At 41.4% G+C, this 25,805-nt stretch overlaps 1 protein-coding gene across 3 annotated transcripts in view; it reads left to right on the forward strand.

Annotated features, from left to right (window-relative positions):
* Positions 1-25,805, forward strand: part of Xpd (general transcription and DNA repair factor IIH helicase subunit Xpd) — a 213,631-nt gene that overhangs the window by 153,197 nt on the left and 34,629 nt on the right. For all 3 annotated transcript variants that reach the window (XM_071667819.1, XM_071667817.1, XM_071667818.1), the window contains exon 14: positions 13,904-14,080. In XM_071667819.1, the coding sequence (XP_071523920.1) occupies positions 13,904-14,080 (177 nt within the window). The remainder of the gene's footprint in view (positions 1-13,903; positions 14,081-25,805) is intronic.

Genomic DNA, 25,805 nt, shown 5'->3' on the forward strand with positions numbered 1-25,805 from the left:
ATACTCTGTCTGTGTATATATATATATATATATATATATATATATATATATATATATATATGTATACGTTAAGATGTATAGGTATTTATATTTGCGTGTGTGGATGTTTATGTATATACATGTGTATGTGGGTGGGTTAGGCCATTTCTTTCGTCTGTTTCCTTGCGCTACCTCGCTAACGCGGGAGACAGTGACAAAGCATAATAAATAGTATAATTCAATGATACTCTCTCACCCCAACTCTCGTTTGCCCTCTTCTTCACCTTTTGCACCGTTCTCTTGACCTCCTGCCTCTTTCTTTTATACATCTCCCACTCATATATATATATATATATATATTTATTTATATTTATTTATTTATTTCGCTTTGTCGCTTTCTCTCGCGTTAGCGAGGTAGCGCAAGGAAACAGACGAAAGAATATATATATACAGGATGTAAGGCATGTGTACGTGTAGGAAGAGAGGAAAGTGATTGGTTCTCAGTAAATGTAGGTTTGCGGCAGGGTGTGTGATGTCTCCATGGTTGTTTAATTTGTTTATGGATGGGGTTGTTAGGGAGGTGAATGCAAGAGTTTTGGAAAGAGGGGCAAGTATGAAGTCTGTTGGGGATGAGAGAGCTTGGGAAGTGAGTCAGTTGTTGTTCGCTGATGATACAGCGCTGGTGACTGATTCATGTGAGAAACTGCAGAAGCTGGTGACTGAGTTTGGTAAAGTGTGTGAAAGAAGAAAGTTAAGAGTAAATGTAAATAAGAGCAAGGTTATTAGGTACAGTAGGGTTGAGGGTCAAGTCAATCGGGAGGTAAGTTTGAATGGAGAAAAACTGGAGGAAGTAAAGTGTTTTAGAAATCTGGGAGTGGATCTGTCAGCGGATGGAACCATGGAAGCGCAAGTGGATCATAGGGTGGGGGAGGGGGCGAAAATCCTGGGAGCCTTGAAGAATGTGTGGAAGTCGAGAACATTATCTCGGAAAGCAAAAATGGGTATGTTTGAAGGAATAGTGGTTCCAACAATGTTGTATGGTTGCGAGGCGTGGGCTATGGATAGAGTTGTGCGCAGGAGGGTGGATGTGCTGGAAATGAGATGTTTGAGGACAATGTGTGGTGTGAGGTGGTTTGATCGAGTAAGTAACGTAAGGGTAAGAGAGATGTGTGGAAATAAAAAGAGCGTGGTTGAGAGAGCAGAAGAGGGTATTTTGAAATGGTTTGGGCACATGGAGAGAATGAGTGAGGAAAGATTGACCAAGAGGATATATGTGTCGGAGGTGGAGGGAACGAGGAGAAGTGGGAGACCAAATTGGAGGTGGAAGGATGGAGTGAAAAAGATTTTGTGTGATCGGGGCCTGAACATGCAGGAGGATGAAAGGAGGGCAAGGAATAGAGTGAATTGGATCGATGTGGTATACCGGGGTTAACGTGCTGTCAGTGGATTGAATCAGGGCATGTGAAGCGTCTGAGGTAAACCATGGAAAGATGTGTAGGTATGTATATTTGCGTGTGTGGACGTATGTATATACATGTGTATGGGGGTGGGTTGGGCCATTTCTTTCGTCTGTTTCCTTGCGCTTACTCACAAACGCGGGAGACAGCAAAAAAAAATATATATATATATATATATATATATATATATATATATATATATATATAGGGTGGGGGAGGGGGCGAAAATTTTGGGAGCTTTGAAAAATGTGTGGAAGTCGAGAACATTATCTCGGAAAGCAAAAATGGGTATGTTTGAAGGAATAGTGGTTCCAACAATGTTGTATGGTTGCGAGGCGTGGGCTATGGATAGAGATGTGCGCAGGAGGATGGATGTGCTGGAAATGAGATGTTTGAGGACAATGTGTGGTGTGAGGTGGTTTGAGCGAGTGAGTAACGTAAGGGTAAGAGAGATGTGTGGAAATAAAAAGAGCGTGGTTGAGAGAGCAGAAGAGGGTGTTTTGAAATGGTTTGGGCACATGGAGAGAATGAGTGAGGAAAGATTGACCAAGAGGATATATGTGTCGGAGGTGGAGGGAACGAGGAGAAGAGGGAGACCAAATTGGAGGTGGAAAGATGGAGTGAAAAAGATTTTGTGTGATCGGGGCCTGAACATGCAGGAGGGTGAAAGGAGGGCAAGGAATAGAGTGAATTGGAGCGATGTGGTATACAGGGGTTGACGTGCTGTCAGTGGATTGAATCAAGGCATGTGAAGCGTCTGGGGTAAACCATGGAAAGCTGTGTAGGTATGTATATTTGCGTGTGTGGACGTATGTACATGTGTATGGGGGGGGTTGGGCCATTTCTTTCGTCTGTTTCCTTGCGCTACCTCGCAAACGCGGGAGACAGCGACAAAGTATAAAAAAAAAAAAAAAAGAAAAAAAAAAAATATATATTTACACATATAGATATATATGTCCCCTTTGTCTCCTTCATTGCCATATATTTTTGGACTTATCAAAACACATAAACAGAATTTTCCAGCAAGACCTATATAAACAGAATTTTCCAGCAAGACCTATAGTGAGTTCAGTAGGCTCATCACATATGAATTGTCAAAATGGTTAGTTTCTTTATTAAGTCCTTTAGTGGGTAAGGTATCATATTCTAATATGAACAATGTAGATTTAGTCAACAAGCTAAACAATATCAATGTTGATTTTGATTTTGATTTCAAACTAGTTAGCTTTGATGTTTCCTTACTTTTCACTAAAGTTCCAGTTGATGACCTTTTAGAATATTTATTTGATGTCTTGGATGATATTCATTTACCTGCTTCAAAGTCTGTTTTCATTGAACTGATAAAGTTGTGTATAAAAGGCTGTGTATTTCAATTCAATGGAGATTATTATGCTCAAAAATTTGGTATGGCAAAGGGTAACCCCCTTTCACCTGTACTAAGTAATCTTTATATGGAATTTTTTGAAACAAAATTACTAAAGGATATCTTACCTTTTAATGCAATTTGGTTTAGGTATGTAGATGTTGTTCTTTGTGTTTGGCCAACAAATGAAAATTTACAAATATTTCTCCCCTTACTTAACAATTTAGTACCTTCCATCAGATTTACTGTAGAAAATGAAAATAATGGTATGTTACCATTTTTAGATTGCATGATCCATAGGCACGGAAATAAGTTTAAGTTTAGCATTCACAGAAAACCCACCAATGTATGCTCATATATCCATTATTACTCATCTCAACATGACAGAGTTAAATTATCATCATATCAATCTATGTTCCTTGGGGCATTACGTATTTGCAGTCCATAGTTTATTGATGATGAGTTTGAGAAGATATATTCTATTGGATCTAAGTTAAAGTACCCTAGATTTTTCATTGATAAATCCCTTAAGTTAGCAAAGAAATCATTTTATAGAGTTGAGCCCAAACCTCCCATTAACACCAAGAATCTTTTAGTTCTCCCTTTTCATAATAACTTAACTTTACTTCCCATGTTGCTTAAATCCTTTAATGTAAATGTTGCCTTTAGCAACAATAATACTATAATGAATATCTTAATCAGGAATTCACCAGAAAATTCTCTTGGATGCATCTATAAAGTGCCTTGTGGAAATTGTGATAAATTTTATGTTGGTCAGACTGGTAAGGATCTTTCTGTTAGACTTAAGCAACATAAAGATAGTATAAGAACAGGACAAGAATCAAATGCCTTGTTTGATCACGTTAAAAACTATGATGATTGTATTGACTGGAGTAATGCCATCTCAGTTATTAACTGTAACTCTATTACCAAGAGAAATATCATTGAATATTCTATTATTGAATACACAAAGAATTATAATCTTAATATTAGTGATGGTTTATACAAATTAGATAACTTTATTGTTGATAAAATTTGTAAAATGATAAGTTTATGAACGCTTGTTGTATGTTTTGGACAATCACATGTTTACCAAATGGCATCCTAGGTTTGTCTCTTCGATGTATATCAACTGACTTTTATTTCTCTCTTGTGTCTCCCCTGATGATGTGATTATTACACGAAAGTGCACTTGGGAACTTATCATGTTTCATTTTCTCCTTGGACTGATAGGGATAAGTATGCATATATAAGTAGGAAAGATGGCCAGATAGCATTATTGGATTACATGTTAATTGATAGGCACATTGAGTGGTGGGATGTCTGATCATTGTCTTGTGGAGGCAATGGTGAAGATTTGTAGAGGTTTTCAGAAAAGAAGAGAGAAGGTTGGGGTGAAGAGAGTGGTGAGAGTAAGTGAGCTTGGAAAGGAGACTTGTGTGAGGAAGTACCATTAGAGATTGAGTGCAGAATGGAAAAAGGTGAGAGCAAATGATGTAAGGGGAGTGGGGGAGGAATGGGATGTATTCAGGGAAACAGTGATGGCTTGCACAAAAAAAAACCTTGTGGCATGATAAAGGTGGGAGGTGGGCAGATTGGAAAGGGTATTGAGTGGTGGGATGAAGAAGTAAGATTATTAGTGAAAGAGAAGAAAGAGGCATTTCGATGATTAGATTTGTTAGTGAAAGAGAAGAAAGAGGCATTTGGATGATTTTTCAGGGAAGTACTGCAAATGACTGGGATATGTATAAAAGAAAGAGGTAGGAGGTCAAGAGAAAGGAGCAAGAGGTGAAAAAGAGGGCAAATGAGAGTTTCAGTGAGAGAGTATCATTGAATTTTAGGGAGAATAGAAAGATGTTTTGGAAGGAGGTAAATAAAGTGCGTAAGACAAGAGAACAAATGTGAACATTGGTGAAGGGGGCTAATTGGGAGGTAATAACAATTAGTGGTGAAGTGAGAAGATGGAGTGAGTATTTTGAAGGTTTGTTGAATGTGTGTGATGATAGATTAGCAGATATAGCATATTTTGGTTGAGACGGTATGCGAAGTGAGAGGGTCAGGGAGAATGGTTTGTTAAACAGAGAAGAGGCAGTGAAAGCTTTGCAGAAGATGAAAGCCGGCAAGGTGGCGGGATTGCATGGTATTGCAGTGGAATTATTAAAAAAGGGGGTGACTGTGTTGTTGACTGGTTGGTAAGGATATTCACTGTATGTATGGTTCATGGTGAAGTGCTTGAGGATTGACAGAATGCATGCATAGTGCCATTGTACAAAGGCAAAGAGGATAAAGAGGAGTATTCAAATTACAGAGGTATAAGTTTGTTGAGTATTCCTGGGAAATTATATGGGAGGGTATTGATTGAGAGGGGAAAGGCATGTACAGAGCATCAGATTGGGGAAGAGCAGTGTGGTTTCAGAAGTGGTAGAGAATGTGTGGATCAGATGTTTGCTTTGAAGAATGTATGTGAGAAATACTTAGAAAAACAAATGGATTTGTATGTAGCATTTATGGATCTGGAGAAGGCATATGACTGTGTTGATAGAGATGCTCTGTGGAAGGTATTAAGAGTATATGATGCGGGAGGTAAGTTGTTAGAAGCAGTGAAAAGTTTTTATCAAGGATGCAAAGCATGTGCACGAGTAGGAATAGAGGAAAGTGATTGGTTCCCAGTGAATGTCGGTTTGCGGCAGGGGTGCCAGATGTCTCCATGGTTGTTTAATTTGTTTATGGATGGGGTTGTTAGGGAGGTAAATGCAAGAGTTTTGGAGAGAGGGGCAAATATGCAATCTGTTGTTGATGAGAGGGCCTGGGAAGTGAGTCAATTGTTGTTCGCTGATGATACAGCGCTGGTGGCTGATTCGTGTGAGAAACTGCAGAAGTTGGTGACTGGGTTTGGTAAAGAGTGTGAAAGAAGATAGCGGAGAGTAAATGTGAATAAGAACAAGGTTATTAAGTTCAGGAGGATTGAGGGACAAGTTAATTGGGAGGTATGTTTGAATGGAGAAAACTGGAGGAAGTGAAGACTTTTAGATATCTGAGAGTGGATTTAGTAGCAGATGGAACCATGGAAGCGGAAGTGAGTCACAGGGTGGGGAAGGGGGCGAAGGTTCTGGGAGCATTGAAGAATGTGTGGAAGGCGAGAACGTTATCTCAGAGAGCAAAAATGGGTATATTTGAAGGAATAGTGGCTCCAACAATGTTATATGGTTGTGAAGCATGGGCTATAGATAGGGTTGTGCGGAGGAGGTTGGATGTGTTGGAAATTAAATGTTTGAGGACAATATGTGGTGTGAGGTGGTTTGATCAAATAAGTAATGAAAGGGGAAGAGATATGTGTGGTAATAAAAAGATTGTAGTTGAGAGAGCAGAAAAGGGTGTATTAAAATGGTTTGGTTCACATGGAGAGAATGAGTGAGGAATGATTGACAAAGAAGATATATGTGTCAGAGGTGGAGGGGATAAGGAGAAGTGGGAGACCAAAGGATGGAGTGAAAAAGATTTTGAGCAATCAGGGCCTGAAGATACAGGAGGGTGAAAGGTGCGCAAGGAATAGAGTGAATTGGAATGATGTGGTATACTGGGGTCAAAATGCTGTCAGTGGATTGAACCAGGGCATATGAAGTGTCTGGGGTAAGCCATGGAAAGTTTTGTGGGGCCTGGATGTGGAAAGGGAGCTGTGGTTTTGGGGCACCATACTTGACAGCCAGAGACTGAGTGTGAACGAAAGTGGCCTTTGATAATAATAAGAATGATAGTATAGGGTGTTTTGGTCGAGGTGGTGTACAAAGTGAGAGGGTTAGGAAGAATGATTTGGTAAACAGAGAAGAGGTAGTAAAAGCTTTGCAGAAGATGAAAGCCGGCAAGGCAGCGGGTTTGGATGGCATTGCAGTGGAATTTATTAAAAAATGGGGGTGACTGTGTTGTTGACTGGTTGGTAAGGTTATTTAATGTATGTATGACTGATGGTGAGGTGCCTGAGGATTGGCGGAATGCTTGCATAGTGCCACTGTACAAAGGCAAAGAGGATAAAGGTGAATGCTCAAATTACGGAGATATAAGTTTGTTGAATATTCCTGGGAAATTATATGGGAGGGTATTGATTGATAGGGTGAAGGCATGTATAGAGCATCAGATTGGGGAAAAGTAGTGTGGTTTCAGAAGTGGTAGAGGATGTGTGGATCAGGTGCTTGCTTTGAAGAATGTATGTGAGAAATACTTCGAAAAGCAAATGGATTTGTATGTAGCATTTATGGATCTGGAGAAGGCATATGATAGAGTTGATAGCGATGCTCTGTGGAAGGTGTTAAGAATATATGATGTGGGAAGCAAGTTGTTAGAAGCAGTGAAAAGTTTTTATCGAGGATGTAAAGCATGTGTACGTGTATGAAGAGAGGAAAGTGATTGGTTCTCAGTGAATGTCGGTTTGCTGCAGGGGTGCATGATGTCTCCATGGTTGTTGGATTTATTTATGGATGGGGTTGTTAGGGAGGTGAATGCAAGAGTTTTGGAAAGAGTCAAGTCTGCAGTCTGTTGTGGATGAGAGAGCTTGGGAAGTGAGTCAGCTGTTGTTCGCTGATGATACAGCACTGGTGGCTGATTCAGGTGAGAAACTGCAGAAGCTGGTGACTTAGTTTGGTAAAGTGTGTGAAAGAAGAAAGCTGAGAGTAAATATGAATAAGAGCAAGGTTATTATGTACAGTAGGGTTGAGGGACAAGTCAGTTGGGAGATAAGTTTGAATGGAGAAAACTGGAGGAAGTGAAATGTTTTAGATATCTAGGAGTGGATTTGGTAGCAGATGGAACCATGAAAGCAGAAGCAAGTCATAGAATGGGGAAGGGGGCGAAAGTTATGGGAGCGTTGAAAAATGTGTGGAAGGTGAGAACGTTATCTCGGAAAGCAAAAATGGGTATGTTTGAAGGAATAGTGGTTCCAGCAATGTTATATGGTTGCGAGGCGTGGGCTATAGATAGAGTTGTGCGGATGATGGTGGATGTGCTGGAAATGAGCTGTTTGAGGACAACATGTGGTGTGAGGTGGTTTGATCGAGTAAGTAATGAAAGGGTAAGAGAGATGTGTGGTAATAAAAAGAGTGTGGTTGAGAGAGCAGAAGAGGGTGTTTTGAAATGGTTTGGTCATATGGAGAGAATGAGTTAGGAAAGATTGACAAAGAGGATATATGTGTCAGAGGTGGAGGGAACAAGGAGAAGTGGGAGACCAAATTGGAGGTGGAAAGATGGAGTGAAAAAGATTTTGAATGATCGGGGCCTGAACATGCAGGAGGGTGAAAGGTGTGTAAGGAATAGAGTGAATTGGAACGATGTTGTATACTGGGTTCAACATGCTGTCAATGGATTGAACCAGGGCATGTGAAGCGTCTGGGGTAAACCATGGAAAGATCTGTGGGGCCTGGATGTGGAAAGGGAGCTGTGGTTTCGGTGCATTATACATGACAGCTAGAGACTGAGTGTGAACGAATGTGGCCTTTGGTATCTTTTCCTAGCGCTACTGTGTGCACATGCGGGGAGAGGGGATTGTCATTTCATGTGCGGCAGGGTGGCGACGGGATTGAATAAATGCAGACAGTAAGAATTATAGTGATGGGTGATTTGAATGCAATGGTGAGTAACGTGGCAGTTGAGGGAATAATTGGTATACATGGGGTGTTCAGTGTTGTAAATGGAAATGGTGAAGAGCTTGTAGATTTATGTGCTGAAAAAGGACTGATGATTGGGAATACCTGGTTTAAAAAGCGAGATATACATAAGTATACTTATGTAAGTATGAGAGATGGCCAGAGAGCGTTATTGGATTACGTGTTAATTGACAGGCGTGCGAAAGAGAGACTTTTGGATGTTAATGTGCTGAGAGGTGCAACTGGAGGGATGTCTGATCATTATCTTGTGGAGGCTAAGGTGAAGATTTGTATGGGTTTTCAGAAAAGAAGAGTGAATGTTGGGGTGAAGAGGGTGGTGAGAGTAAGTGAGCTTGGGAAGGAGACCTGTGTGAGGAAGTACCAGGAGAGACTGAGTACAAAATGGAAAAAGGTGAGAACAATGGAAGTAAGGGGAGTGGGGGAGAAATGGGATGTATTTAGGGAATCAGTGATGGATTGCGCAAAAGATGCTTGTGGCATGAGAAGAGTGGGAGGTGGGTTGATTAGAAAGGGTAGTGAGTGGTGGGATGAAGAAGTAAGAGTATTAGTGAAAGAGAAGAGAGAGGCATTTGGACGATTTTTGCAGGGAAAAAATGCAATTGAGTGGGAGATGTATAAAAGAAAGAGACAGGAGGTCAAGAGAAAGGTGCAAGAGGTGAAAAAAAGGGCAAATGAGAGTTGGGGTGAGAGAGTATCATTAAATTTTAGGAAGAATAAAAAGATGTTCTGGAAGGAGGTAAATAAAGTGCGTAAGACAAGGGAGCAAATGGGAACTTCAGTGAAGGGCGCAAATGGGGAGGTGATAACAAGTAGTGGTGATGTGAGAAGGAGATGGAGTGAGTATTTTGAAGGTTTGTTGAATGTGTTTGATGATAGAGTGGCAGATATAGGGTGTTTTGGTCGAGGTGGTGTGCAAAGTGAGAGGGTTAGGGAAAATGATTTGGTAAACAGAGAAGAGGTAGTGAAAGCTTTGCGGAAGATGAAAGCTGGCAAGGCAGCAGGTTTGGATGGTATTGCAGTGGAATTTATTAAAAAAGGGGGTGACTGTATTGTTGAGTAGTTGGTAAGGTTATTTAATGTATGTATGACTCATGGTGAGGTGCCTGAGGATTGGCGGAATGCGTGCATAGTGCCATTGTACAAAGGCAAAGGGGATAAGAGTGAGTGCTCAAATTACAGAGGTATAAGTTTGTTGAGTATTCCTGGTAAATTATATGGGAGGGTATTGATTGAGAGGGTGAAGGCATGAACAGAGCATCAGATTGGGGAAGAGCAGTGTGGTTTCAGAAGTGGTAGAGGATGTGTGGATCAGGTGTTTGCTTTGAAGAATGTATGTGAGAAATACTTAGAAAAGCAAATGGATTTGTATGTAGCATTTATGGATCTGGAGAAGGCATACGATAGAGATGATAGAGATGCTCTGTGGAAGGTATTAAGAATATATGGTGTGGGAGGAAAGTTGTTAGAAGCAGTGAAAAGTTTTTATCGAGGATGTAAGGCATGTGTACGTGTAGGAAGAGAGGAAAGTGATTGGTTCTCAGTGAATGTAGGTTTGCAGCAGGGGTGTGTGATGTCTCCATGGTTGTTTAATTTGTTTATGGATGGGGTTGTTAGGGAGGTAAATGCAAGAGTTTTGGAAAGAGGGGCAAGTATGAAGTCTGTTGGGGATGAGAGAGCTTGGGAAGTGAGTCAGTTGTTGTTCGCTGATGATACAGTGCTGGTGGCTGATTCATGTGAGAAACTGCAGAAGCTGGTGACTGAGTTTGGTAAAGTGTGTGGAAGAAGAAAGTTAAGAGTAAATGTGCATAAGAGCAAGATTATTAGGTACAGTAGGGTTGAGGGTCAAGTCAATTGGGAGGTGAGTTTGAATGGAGAAAAACTGGAGGAAGTGAAGTGTTTTAGATATCTGGGAGTGGATCTGGCAGCAGATGGAACCATGGAAGCGGAAGTGGATCATAGGGTGGGGGAGGGGGCAAAAATTCTGGGGGCCTTGAAGAATGTGTGGAAGTCGAGAACATTATCTCGGAAAGCAAAAATGGGTATGTTTGAAGGAATAGTGGTTCCAACAATGTTGTATGGTTGCGAGGCGTGGGCTATGGATAGAGTTGTGCGCAGGAGGATGGATGTGCTGGAAATGAGATGTTTGAGGACAATGTGTGGTGTGAGGTGGTTTGATCGAGTGAGTAACGTAAGGGTAAGAGAGATGTGTGAAAATAAAAAAGAGCGTGGTTGAGAGAGCAGAAGAGGGTGTTTTGAAGTGGTTTGGGCACATGGAGAGAATGAGTGAGGAAAGATTGACCAAGAGGATATATGTGTCGGAGGTGGAGGGAACGAGGAGAAGAGGGAGACCAAATTGGAGGTGGAAAGATGGAGTGAAAAAGATTTTGTGTGATCGGGGCCTGAACATGCAGGAGGGTGAAAGGAGGGCAAGGAATAGAGTGAATTGGAGCGATGTGGTATACCGGGGTTGACGTGCTGTCAGTGGATTGAATCAAGGCATGTGAAGCGTCTGGGGTAAACCATGGAAAGCTGTGTAGGTATGTATATTTGCGTGTGTGGACGTATGTATATACATGTGTATGGGGGGGGTTGGGCCATTTCTTTCGTCTGTTTCCTTGCGCTACCTCGCAAACGCGGGAGACAGCGACAAAGTATAATAAATAAATAAAAATAGTAAGAATTATGTACATATGTATATATGTATATGTCTGTATGTGTATATATATGTATACATTGAGATGTATAGGTATGTATATGTGCGTGTGTGGACGTGTATGTATATACATGTGTATGTGGGTTGGTTGGGCCATTCTTTCGTCTGTTTTCTTGCGCTACCTCGCTAACCCGAGAGACAGCGACAAAGTATAATAAATATATAAGATAATGATAATAATGATAACAGTAATAATGATAATAATTTGGTAATCATTTCATTAAATTTAGGCATCTGTTTGGCTGAAAATTCATTGTTGAGGTATTACAGAACTGGAAGGTCATGATAGTAACTCGCAGTACTATCACAAAGTAGGGCTGGATGCCTCTACACTTTCGATAAAAACATGGGTGAGATACAGCTACTTCCACATCCAACCGGGACAGCCAGCATTGTCAATTATCTCTTTCCATGAACTGTGAACCCAGGGTGTATCGACTCAGTGATTTAAAACTTTTATTAATTACCTGGGATGGGGGAGCAGGAGACAGCTAGGGCTGGCATGTGAGTGGGTGACAAAGTAATAAGGTAAGAAGGAAAGATTGGAGAGGAGTGAATAAGGGGTATACTGATAGTTTGAATCTACATACAGCATAGTATTTTATGAGGGAAATATAGAGATAAGCATGACTAAGCAAAAATGCTGAGAATGATGATAATTACAAAGTGGGATGTTATTTGCAGCTTGTTTGAGAGGTCTGAATTATTCGATGGTAATGCAACTCTCCTCTCTCTCTCTCTCTCTCTCAAGTTTGTACACAGGCACATACACATGTATAGGCCTTGTCATTCCTTTCTTTCGCAGAAGCAGATTTCACTAACTCAGGGGTGACCTTTACACCTATCGAGATTTGTTGTAAGGCTCTTATGACCTATGTAGTGGTTAAAGGATGCACTTGAATACTTAACCATTTTGTTGTCAGTATGGTAACACAGGAAGCTGTCAAACGTTTTTAAGTATAATGAATATGAAAAAGGAATACCCTTTCGCTGTACATCAACTGTTCCATGTAGTGTTTCACAGTTTACAGTTAGTAACAAAAATACAGAGTTTGCAATTGGATGGCAGTGTGCATAATGAGCTGTCAGCAATACCTAAAGCATGAAAATGTTTGCTGTTGCGAATTAAGAAACATAATTTGTATGACTTCATTTGATGATTTTAATAATACTTGGGTTAAGTATAAGAGATTGTAGGTTAGTATCACAAAAGGCAAATGAAATAATCTGGTAAAATGGGTATGAATAAGAAAATGTTGGCTGGCTAGGTGATGGACATTGGGTCATTTTCCCATTCATTCATCTTGCTAGTAGGTTGAGAAAGATAATGTTAGATATATTTGGTAAATTATTTCAAAGCTCATCTCTATGGCAATATAATATAGAGTTCTTTTTAAATCTTATCAACTAATGTCAAACTCGGTATATTTAGGAATCACTCATGATTACTTTGAGCTAATATTTGATCAATTGCTCCGTGACAATGACCACCTTAAAATATCATTCTCACTGCATTCACGCCACACTCTATGCCATTGGCCTCATTTTTCCTGACATATTATGCTATGCTTCTAACTTATTGCATCCCCATCACATTTTCAGCATTACGGAAAACCAGTGAAGTTTGCATAATGAGTATAACATTCATGAGAAATGTATACCCACATATGAACACTCATTATAAAAGGGTACAGTCATACATACTGTAAAATTTTTAACATAAAGCTTAGGAACTTATTATGCTGTGTTGTTTTATGGATTGTATATTAAGTAACCTTTTATATATACAATGATTACATTTTAGTCTTCAATAGGACCAGTCTGCATAAGGAAATTTTTTAGAATATAGCATTGCATTTATTGATTTGAACAATTAAGCCATAGTGTAGAAAATTGGGGTGCTGTGCAGAGTAGACAATAGGAAAAAAACCAGTGATGTGCTATTCAAGATGACATCCAGCATGAAGGTTACTTCATAACCTCATTACTAATGTTACCTTAATACATTTTATGCAAATGTCTTCATTCCACTGCTTCAAGCAAGGATTATCAGAGGCAGGCCAGTCACATCATACTTCACTTTCCTTTACCCTCATGCTGCATTTTCCTTCCTACCACCCTTACCCCTCCACCAACCCCTTCCATGGTGATTCTATCTCTGGCAGTTAAATCATTATTAAGTATTGGGTATTATCATTCATCATTAGTCTTTAATGAAAGCCTTGTTTTCTACTTTGGTGAAGGTAATACTGATATCACAATCAATGTATCAGTGGTGTCAAAGGATGAATGATGTGTTCTCAAAGCATGTGCTCAGAGAATGCTTCTATTTACCCTTGTTTGCCTTCAAACTTACAAGTTGACACATACTCTCGGGTTTGTATGCCAGGGAAAGAAAGTAGTGACATCACAACTTACTGCTGAAGTTAACACCACATAGTGAGATGGTGTGGATACTAGTAACAGCCTTGACATAATAAGCAAAACTCCAGACAATGAAAGCTTGGAAGAGGCTTGAAATGAAGGCTTCAAATTAGCAAGTCAGTACTCCCTGGGTTCGCATGTGGTTGGAGATGGAGGCAGCTGTACATCTATATAGTCAAAGTGAGAGATATGGATCTCGGTGGTGTAGCAGTTAGCAGTGCTGATAGAGATAATTGAAGTTAGCTACTAACATAAAAGTCCCATGTGAAACTTCTCTACAGTGTAGTGATTCAAAAACATTTTGTGTTTACAGGCATGTGACAGAGGCAGAGGAGCCGTTCTTCTTGCTGTAGCAAGAGGTAAAGTGTCAGAAGGAATAGATTTTGATCATCATTATGGACGATGTGTCATCATGATGGGTATCCCATTCATGTACACTCAAAGCCGGATTCTCAAAGCCAGACTGGAGTATCTACGTGACCAGTTCAATGTAGGTAGAAAAGGATTGGTTTTTAAAGTTTTAGTTGTAACTTAAAATGTTTATATGTTAAAAGAGGCAGGCTTTTGTAGTGTTTGAAGAATGTGTATAGTTTGTGGAAGGTAAAAAGGAACAAGTGAGAAAAATGGTGTAAGACTTTGGTATCAGTGTGTTTTGACACCATAACTGTTGAGTGTTGTCATTCTTAGGATAAAAAGAGGTTACTATTTGTAAGATAACATTTTGTTTGATATTGCAATCAAAGAAAGATAAAAGGGAGTATTCAAACAGTCAATTAATGCTATTATTCATTGGATTTAGCAATGAATTTTGCAGACAATTGTAGCAGGAGTTCAGAATGATGTGTAGAAAAAGAAATTTGACAAGAGCAGTGCTTGACAGGGAAGAGAAAAGTATATGAAATGTATATTATTTCACTTTTTACTTAAAAATTCTCTAAGCAAGACCAACAGTAAGAAATTCTCTAAGCAAGACCAAAAGTAAGGGTCATACCACTGCATTTATGCTAGTGAGGGACAGTTCAGTGGATAATTGGCACAAGATTTCTTCAGTCAAGTGTCATCCATATGCTGATTGGCATGGAGATTTCTTCAGCCAAGTGTCATCCATATGCTGCGTATCATATCTCGCTCATGGGAGGCACTGGCAAGTGAATGAAAGTACTTTTTGGTTATTTCTCTATGACTGTAAGAATATTTTTGGATTCCATGGGCTCTCAAACAATGTGTATTTTACAAAACTAACTCTTCTGCTGTGGCCAGCTCCATGAGGGAGCTCCCAAAGGGGATGAGAGTCAGAGATATAGATAGGTTAGATATAGAACTGACGTAACCCCAGGATCCCTTTCAGAAAATCTAGGGGCTCCTGCAGCTCTAAGGCTGCACCACACACAGGAGCAGAAACAGGATGAACTCCTTCAAAGCAAGAAGTTCTTTGAGGTAACCAACTCAGTTTAGTTGATTGATAATGATGGAGCCTTGTCAAAGGTGACTTTTCAGTTTTGGTTCAACCTCAAATAGGTGGAGTCTGGTGTGAAGTATCTCATCCACTAGGGAAAATAACAAGGTTAATCAGTTGTGTTTTTGGCCTTACTGGAATACTCTGTTGTGGACTGTGTTTCTAGTGCTTTTTGAAAATCACTTTATTTAAGAGTTCATAAACAAATACCAGGGTCGACGTGCTGTCATTGGACTGAACCAGGACAAATGAAATGTCTAGGGTAAACCATGGAAAGGTCTCTGGGGCATGGATGTGGGGCTATGGTTTCCATGCATTACACACAGAGAGTGTGAACAAATGTGGCCTTTTTTGTCTATTTTCCTGGCAAAGTAGCACAAGGAAACAGATGAAGAAAGCCCCATCCACTCATAGACACACACATAATACACACTCATGCACATACACATATATATACATTGATATACATGTACATATCAACATATTTTACTTTATTTTATGTATTATAGTTTATCACTAACCCTGAGGATAGGGGAGAAAGAATACTTCCCACGCATTCCTCATGTGTCGTAGAAGGCAACTAAAGGGGACGGGAGCGGGGGCTGGAAAACGTCCCCTCCTTGTATTTTAAGTTTCTAAAAGGGGAAACAGAAGAAGGAGTCATGCGGGGAGTGCTCATCTTCCTCGAAGGCTCAGATTCGGGTGTCTAAATGTGTGTGGATGTAACCAAGATGAGAAAAAAGGAGAGATAGGAAGTATGTTTGTGGAAAGGAACCTGGATGTTTTGGCTCTGAGTGAAACGAAGCTCAAGGGTAAAGGGGAAAAGTGGTTTGGGAATGTCTGGGGAGTAAAGTCAGGGGTTAGTGAGAGGACAAGAGCAAGGGAAGGAGTAGCACTACTCCTGAAACAGGAGTGGTGGGAGTATGTGATAGAGTGTAAGTAAACTCTAGATTGATATGGGTAAAACTGAAAGTGGATGGAGAGAGATGGGTGATTATTGGTGCAAATGCACCTGGGCATGAGAAGAAAGATCGTGAGAGGCAAGTGTTTTGGGAGCAGCTGATTGAGTGTGTTAGTAGTTTTGATGCACGAGACCGGGTTATAGTGATGTGTGATTTGAATGCAAAGGTGAGTAATGTGGCAGTTGAGGGAATAATTGGTGTACATGGGGTGTTCAGTGTTGTAAATGGAAATGGTGAAGAGCTTGTAGATTTATGTGCTGAAAAAGGAATGGTGATTGGGAATACCTGGTTTAAAAAGAGAGATATACACAAGTATACGTATGTGAGTAGGAGAGATGGCCAGAGAGCGTTATTGGATTACGTGTTAACTGATAGACGTGTGAAAGAGAGACTTTTGGACGTTATTGTGCTGAGAGGTGCAGCTAGAGGGATGTCTGATCATTGTCTTGTGGAGGCTAAGGTGAAGATTTGTAGAGGCTTTCAGAAAAGAAGAGAGAATGTTGGGGTGAAGAGAGTGGTGAGAGTAAGTGAGCTTGGGAAGGAGACTTGTGTGAGGAAGTACCAGGAAAGACTGAGTACAGAATGGAAAAAGGTGGGAACAAAGGACGTAAGGGGAGTGGGAGAGGAATGGGATGTATTTAGGGAAGCAGTGATGGCTTGCGCAAGGGATTCTTGTGGCATGAGAAGTATGGGCGGTGGGCAGATTAGAAAGGGTAGTGAGTGGTGGACTGAAGAAGTAAGATTATTAGTGAAAGAGAAGAGAGAGGCATTTGGACGATTTTTGCAGGGAAATAATGCAAATGAGTGGGAGATGTATAAAAGAAAGAGGCAGAAGGTCAAGAGAAAAGTGCAAGAGGTGAAAAAGAGGGCAAATGAGAGTTGGGGTGAGAGAGTATCATTAAATTTTAGGGAGAATAAAAAGATGTTTTGGAAGGAGGTAAATAAACTGCGTAAGACAAGGGAGCAAATGGGAACTTCATTGAAGGGGGCTAATGGGGAGGTGATAACAAGTAGTGGTGATGTGAGGAGATGGAGTGAGTATTTTGAAGGTTTGTTAAATGTGTTTGATGATAGAGTGGCAGATATAGGGTGTTTTGGTCAAGGTGGTGTGTAGAGTGAGAGGGTTAGGGAAAATGATTTGGTAAACAGAGAAAGGTAGTAGAAGCTATGCGGAAGATGAAAGCCGGCAAGGCAGCGGTTTGGATGGTATTGCAGTGGAATCTGCTAAAAAAGGGGGTGACTGTATAGTTGACTGGTTAGTGAGGTTATTTAATGTATGTATGACTCAGTCACCAGCTTCTGCAGTTTCTCATACAAATCAGCCATCAGCGCTGTATCATCTGCGAACAACAACTGACTCACTTCCCAAGCTCTCTCATCCACAACAGACTGCATACTTGCCCCTCTTTCCAAAACTCTTGCATTCACCTCCCTAACAACCCCATCCATAAACAAATTAAACAACCATGGAGACATCGCGCACCCCTGCCGCAAACCAACATTCACTGAGAACCAATCACTTTCCTCTCTTCCTACATATACACATGCCTTACATCCTCGATAAATACTTTTCACTGCATCTAACAATTTGTCTCCCACACCATATATTCTTAATACCTTCCACAGAGCATCTCTATCAACTCTATTATATGCCTTCTCCAGATCCATAAATGCTACATACAAATCCATTTGCTTTTCGAAGTATTTCTCACATACATTCTTCAAAGCAAACACCTGATCCACACATCTTCTACCACTTCTGAAACCACACTGCTCTTCCCCAATCTGATGCTCTGTACATGCCTTCACCCTCTCAAATCAATACCCTCCCATATAATTTCCCAGGAGTACTCAACAACCCCCTCCCCCCTCATGTGTGCGAGGTAGTGCTAGGAAAAGACAACAAAGGCCCCATTCGTTCACACTCAGTCTCTAGCTGTCACATAATAATGCACCGAAACCACAGCTCCCTTTCCACATCCAGGCCCCACAGAACTTTCCTTGGTTTACCCCAGACGCTTCACATGCCCTGGTTCAATCCATTGACAGCACGTCGACCCCGGTATACCATATCATTCCAATTCACTCTATTCCTTGCATGCCTTTCACCCTCCTGCATGTTCAGGCCCCGATCACTCAGAATCTTTTCCACTCCATCTTTCCACCTCCAATTTGGTCTCCCACTTCTCCTCGTTCCCTCCACCTCTGACACATATATCCTCTTGGTCAATCTTTCGTCACTCATTCTCTCTATGTGACCAAACCATTTCAAAACACCCTCTTCTGCTCTCTCAACCACACTCTTTTTATTTCCATACATCTCGCTTACCCTTACATTACTTACTCGATCAAACCACCTCACACCACATATTGTCCTCAGTCATCTCATTTCCAGCACATCCACCCTCTTACACACAACTCTATCCATAGCCCACGGCTCGCAACCGAACAACATTGTTGGAACCACTATTCGTTCAAACATAGCCATTTTTGCTTTCCGAGATAATGTTCTCGACTTCCACACATTCTTCAAGGCTCCCAGAATTTTCGCCCCCTCCCCCACCCTATGATTCACTTCCGCTTCCATGGTTCCATTCGCTGCCAGATCCACTCCCAGATATCTAAAACACTTTACTTCCTCCAGTGTTTCTCCATTCAAACTTACCTCCCAATTGACTTGACCCTCACCCCCACTGTACCTAATAACCTTGCTCTTATTCACATTTACTCTTAACTATCTTCTTTCACTCACTTTACCAAACTCAGTCACCAGCTTCTGCAGTTTCTCACATGAATCAGCCACCAGCGAAGTATCATCAGCGAACAACAACTGACTCACTTCCCAAGCTCTCTCATCCCCAACAGACTTCATACTTGCCCCTCTTTCCAAAACTCTTGCATTCACCTCCCTAACAACCCCATCCATAAACAAATTAAACAACCATAGAGACATCACACACCCCTGCCGCAAACCTACATTCACTGAGAACCAATCACTTTCCTCTCTTCCTACACGTACACATGCCTTACATCCTCGATAAAAACTTTTCACTGCTTCTAACAACTTGCCTCCCACACCATATATTCTTAATACCTTCCACAGAGTATCTCTATCAACTCTATCATATGCCTTCTCCAGATCCATAAATGCTACATACAAATCCATTTGCTTTTCTAAGTATTTCTCACATACATTCTTCAAAGCAAACACCTGATCCACACATCCTCTACCACTTCTGAAACCACACTGCTCTTCCCCAATATATATATATATATATATATATATATATATATATATATATATATATATATATATATATATATATATATATATATATACAAAGGCAAAGGGGATAAGAGTGAATGCTCAAATTACAGAGGTATAAGTTTGTTGAGTATTCCTGGTAAATTATATGGGAGGGTATTGATTGAGAGGGTGAAGGCATGTACAGAGCATCAGATTGGGGAAGAGCAGTGTGGTTTCAGAAGTGGTAGAGGATGTGTGGATCAGGTGTTTGCTTTGAAGAATGTATGTGAGAAATACTTAGAAAAGCAAATGGATTTGTATGTAGCATTTATGGATCTGGAGAAGGCATATGATAGAGTTGATAGAGATGCCCTGTGGAAGGTATTAAGAATATATGGTGTGGGAGGAAAGTTGTTAGAAGCAGTGAAAAGTTTTTATCGAGGATGTAAGGCATGTGTACGTGTAGGAAGAGAGGAAAGTGATTGGTTCTCAGTGAATGTAGGTTTGCGGCAGGGGTGTGTGATGTCTCCATGGTTGTTTAATTTGTTTATGGATGGGGTTGTTAGGGAGGTAAATGCAAGAGTTTTGGAAAGAGGGGCAAGTATGAAGTCTGTTGGGGATGAGAGAGCTTGGGAAGTGAGTCAGTTGTTGTTCGCTGATGATACAGCGCTGGTGGCTGATTCATGTGAGAAACTGCAGAAGCTGGTGACTGAGTTTGGTAAAGTGTGTGGAAGAAGAAAGTTAAGAGTAAATGTGAATAAGAGCAAGGTTATTAGGTACAGTAGGGTTGAGGGTCAAGTCAATTGGGAGGTGAGTTTGAATGGAGCAAAACTGGAGGAAGTGAAGTGTTTTAGATATCTGGGAGTGGATCTGTCAGCGGATGGAACCATGGAAGCGGAAGTGGATCATAGGGTGGGGAAGGGGGCGAAAATTCTGGGGGCCTTGAAGAATGTGTGGAAGTCGAGAACATTATCTCGGAAAGCAAAAATGGGTATGTTTGAAGGAATAGTGGTTCCAACAATGTTGTATGGTTGCGAGGCGTGGGCTATGGATAGAGTTGTGCGCAGGAGGATGGATGTGCTGGAAATGAGATGTTTGAGGACAATGTGTGGTGTGAGGTGGTTTGATCGAGTGAGTAACGTAAGGGTAAGAGAGATGTGTGGAAATAAAAAGAGCGTGGTTGAGAGAGCAGAAGAGGGTGTTTTGAAGTGGTTTGGGCACATGGAGAGAATGAGTGAGGAAAGATTGACCAAGAGGATATATGTGTCGGAGGTGGAGGGAGCAAGGAGAAGAGGGAGACCAAATTGGAGGTGGAAAGATGGAGTGAAAAAGATTTTGTGTGATCGGGGCCTGAACATGCAGGAGGGTGAAAGGAGGGCAAGGAATAGAGTGAATTGGAGCGATGTGGTATACCGGGGTTGACGTGCTGTCAGTGGATTGAATCAAGGCATGTGAAGCGTCTGGGGTAAACCATGGAAAGCTGTGTAGGTATGTATATTTGCGTGTGTGGACGTATGTATATACATGTGTATGGAGGGTGGTTGGGCCATTTCTTTCGTCTGTTTCCTTGCGCTACCTCGCAAACACGGGAGACAGCGACAAAGTATGAAAAAAAAAAAAAATATATATATATATTTTTTTTTTCGCTTTGTCGCTGTCTCCCACGTTTGCGAGGTTGCGTAAGGAAACAGACGAAAGAAATGGCCCAACCCACCCCCATACACATGTATATACATACGTCCACACACGCAAATATACATACCTACACAGCTTTCCATGGTTTACCCCAGACGCTTCACATGCCCCGATTCAATCCACTGACAGCACGTCAACCCCGGTATACCACATCGCTCCAATTCACTCTATTCCTTGCCCTCCTTTCACCCTCCTGCATGTTCAGGCCCCGATCACACAAAATCTTCTTCACTCCATCTTTCCACCTCCAATTTGGTCTCCCTCTTCTCCTCGTTCCCTCCACCTCCGACACATATATCCTCTTGGTCAATCTTTCCTCACTCATTCTCTCCATGTGCCCAAACCATTTCAAAACACCCTCTTCTGCTCTCTCAACCACGCTCTTTTTATTTCCACACATCTCTCTTACCCTTACGTTACTTTCTCGATCAAACCACCTCACACCACACATTGTCCTCAAACATCTCATTTCCAGCACATCCATCCTCCTGCGCACAACTCTATCCATAGCCCACGCCTCGCAACCATACAACATTGTTGGAACCACTATTCCTTCAAACATACCCATTTTTGCTTTCCGAGATAATGTTCTCGACTTCCACACATTCTTCAAGGCTCCCAGAATTTTCGCCCCCTCCCCCACCCTATGATCCACTTCCGCTTCCATGGTTCCATCCGCTGCTAGATCCACTCCCAGATATCTAAAACACTTCACTTCCTCCAGTTTTTCTCCATTCAAACTCACCTCCCAATTGACTTGACCCTCAACCCTACTGTACCTAATAACCTTGCTCTTATTCACATTTACTCTTAACTTTCTTCTTTCACACACTTTACCAAACTCAGTCACCAGCTTCTGCAGTTTCTCACATGAATCAGCCACCAGCGCTGTATCATCAGCGAACAACAACTGACTCACTTCCCAAGCTCTCTCATCCCCAACAAACTTCATACTTGCCCCTCTTTCCAAAACTCTTGCATTCACCTCCCTAACAACCCCATCCATAAACAAATTAAACAACCATGGAGACATCACACACCCCTGCCGCAAACCTACATTCACTGAGAACCAATAACTTTCCTCTCTTCCTACACGTCCACATGCCTTACATCCTCGATAAAAACTTTTCACTGCTTCTAACAACTTGCCTCCCACTCCATATATTCTTAATACCTTCCACAGAGCATCTCTATCAACTCTATTATATGCTTTCTCCAGATCCATAAATGCTACATACAAATCCATTTGCTTTTCTAAGTATTTCTCACATACATTCTTCAAAGCAAACACCTGATCCACACATCCTCTACCACTTCTGAAACCACACTGCTCTTCCCCAATCTGATGCTCTGTACATGCCTTCACCCTCTCAATCAATACCCTCCCATATAATCTACCAGTAATACTCAACAAACTTATACCTCTGTAATTTGAGCACTCACTCTTATCCCCTTTGCCTTTGTACAATGGCACTATGCACGCATTCCGCCAATCCTCAGGCACCTCACCGTGAGTCATACATACATTAAATAACCTTACCAACCAGTCAACAATACAGTCACCCCCTTTTTTAATAAATTCCACTGCAATACCATCCAAACCTGCTGCCTTGCCGGCTTTCATCTTCCGCAAAGCTTTTACTACCTCTTCTCTGTTTACCAAATCATTTTCCCTAACCCTCTCACTTTGCACACCACCTCGACCAAAACACCCTATATCTGCCACTCTATCATCAAACACATTCAACAAACCTTCAAAATACTCACTCCATCTCCTTCTCACATCACCACTACTTGTTATCACCTCCCCAATTGCGCCCTTCACTGAAGTTCCCATTTGCTCCCTTGTCTTACGCACTTTATTTACCTCCTTCCAGAACATCTTTTTATTCTCCCTAAAATTTAATGATACTCTCTCACCCCAACTCTCATTTGCCCTTTTTTTCACCTCTTGCACCTTTCTCTTGACCTCCTGTCTCTTTCTTTTATACGTCTCCCACTCAACTGCATTTTTTCCCTGCAAAAATCGTCCAAATGCCTCTCTCTTCTCTTTCACTAATACTCTTACTTCTTCATCCCACCACTCACTACCCTTTCTAATCAACCCACCTCCCACTCTTCTCATGCCACAAGCATCTTTTGCGCAATCCATCACTGATTCCCTAAATACATCCCATTCCTCCCCCACTCCCCTTACTTTCATTGTTCTCACCTTTTTCCATTCTGTACTCAGTCTCTCCTGGTATTTCCTCACACAAGTCTCCTTCCCAAGCTCACTTACTCTCACCACCCTCTTCACCCCAACATTCACTCTTTTTTTTGAAAACCCATACAAATCTTTACCTTAGCCTCCACAAGATAATGATCAGACATCCCTCCAGTTGCACCTCTCAGCACATTAACATCCAAAAGTCTCTCTTTCGTGCGCCTGTCAATTAACACGTAATCCAATAACGCTCTCTGGCCATCTCTCCTTCTTACATAAGTATACTTATGTATATCTCGCTTTTTAAACCAGGTATTCCCAATCATCAGTCCTTTTTCAGCACATAAATCTACAAGCTCTTCACCATTTCCATTTACAACACTGAACACCCCATGTATACCAATTATTCCCTCAACTGCCACATTACTCACCTTTGCATTCAAATCACCCATCACTATAACCCGGTCTCGTGCATCAAAACCACTAACACACTCATTCAGCTGCTCCCAAAACACTTGCCTCTCATGATCTTTCTTCTCATGCCCAGGTGCATATGCACCAATAATCACCCATCTCTCTCCATCAACTTTCAGTTTTACCCATATTAATCAAGAATTTACTTTCTTACATTCTATCACGTACTCCCACAACTCCTGTTTCAGGAGTACTGCTACTCCTTCCCTTGCTCTTGTCCTCTCACTAACCCCTGACTTTACTCCCAAGACATTCCCAAACCACTCTTCCCCTTCACCCTTGAGCTTCGTTTCACTCAGAGCCAAAACATCCAGGTTCCTTTCCTCAAACATACTACCTGTCTCTCCTTTTTTCACATCTTGGTTACATCCACACATATTTAGGCACCCCAATCTGAGCCTTCGAGGAGTATGAGCACTCCCCGCGTGACTCCTTCTTCTGTTTCCCATTTTAGAAAGTTAAAAAAATACAAGGAGGGGAGGATTTCTGGCCCCCCGCTCCCGTCCCCTCTAGTGTCTTTCTACGACACGTGAGGAATGCGTGGGAAGTATTCTTTCACCCCTATCCCCAGGGATAATATACATATATATATATATATACACATATATATATATATTATTGTGTATGTTATCGTGTGGATACACAATCGGGCATATATTCTAGGATTAAATGGTGTGATATCTTTCTAAATTGTTTCTTACATTTTTCATATGTATATATATGTATGTGTGTGTGTGTGTATATGTGCGTATGTATGTGTATGTGTGTGTATGTGTATATGTATATATTTTTTTTTTTTTTTTATACTTTGTCGCTGTCTCCCGCGTTTGCGAGGTAGCGCAAGGAAACAGACGAAAGAAATGGCCCAACCCCCCCCCCCCATACACATGTACATACACACGTCCACACACGCAAATATACATACCTACACAGCTTTCCATGGTTTACCCCAGACGCTTCACATGCCTTGCTTCAATCCACTGACAGCACGTCAACCCCTGTATACCACATGACTCCAATTCACTCTATTTCTTGCCCTCCTTTCACCCTCCTGCATGTTCAGGCCCCGATCACACAAAATCTTTTTCACTCCATCTTTCCACCTCCAATTTGGTCTCCCTCTTCTCCTCGTTCCCTCCACCTCCGACACATATATCCTCTTGGTCAATCTCTCCTCACTCATTCTCTCCATGTGCCCAAACCATTTCAAAACACCCTCTTCTGCTCTCTCAACCACGCTCTTTTTATTTCCACACATCTCTCTTACCCTTACGTTACTTACTCGATCAAACCACCTCACACCACACATTGTCCTCAAACATCTCATTTCCAGCACATCCATCCTCCTGCGCACATCTCTATCCATAGCCCACGCCTCGCAACCATACAACATTGTTGGAACCACTATTCCCTCAAACATACCCATTTTTGCTTTCCGAGATAGTGTTCTCGACTTCCACACATTTTTCAAGGCTCCCAAAATTTTCGCCCCCTCCCCCACCCTATGATCCACTTCCGCTTCCATGGTTCCATCCGCTGACAGATCCACTCCCAGATATCTAAAACACTTCACTTCCTCCAGTTTTTCTCCATTCAAACTCACCTCCCAATTGACTTGACCCTCACCCCTACTGTACCTAATAACCTTGCTCTTATTCACATTTACTCTCAACTTTCTTCTTCCACACACTTTACCAAACTCAGTCACCAGCTTCTGCAGTTTCTCACATGAATCAGCCACCAGCGCTGTATCATCAGCGAACAACAACTGACTCACTTCCCAAGCTCTCTCATCCCCAACAGACTTCATACTTGCCCCTCTTTCCAGGACTCTTGCATTTACCTCCCTTACAACCCCATCCATAAACAAATTAAACAACCATGGAGACATCACACACCCCTGCCGCAAACCTACATTCACTGAGAACCAATCACTTTCCTCTCTTCCTACACGTACACATGCCTTACATCCTCGATAAAAACTTTTCACTGCTTCTAACAACTTGCCTCCCACACCATATATTCTTAATACCTTCCACAGAGCATCTCTATCAACTCTATCATATGCCTTCTCCAGATCCATAAATGCTACATACAAATCCATTTGCTTTTCTAAGTATTTCTCACATACATTCTTCAAAGCAAACACCTGATCCACACATCCTCTACCACTTC

Source organism: Panulirus ornatus, chromosome 12 (assembly GCF_036320965.1).
Source record: "Panulirus ornatus isolate Po-2019 chromosome 12, ASM3632096v1, whole genome shotgun sequence".
In the NCBI taxonomy this organism is placed as follows: Eukaryota; Metazoa; Arthropoda; class Malacostraca; order Decapoda; family Palinuridae; genus Panulirus; species Panulirus ornatus.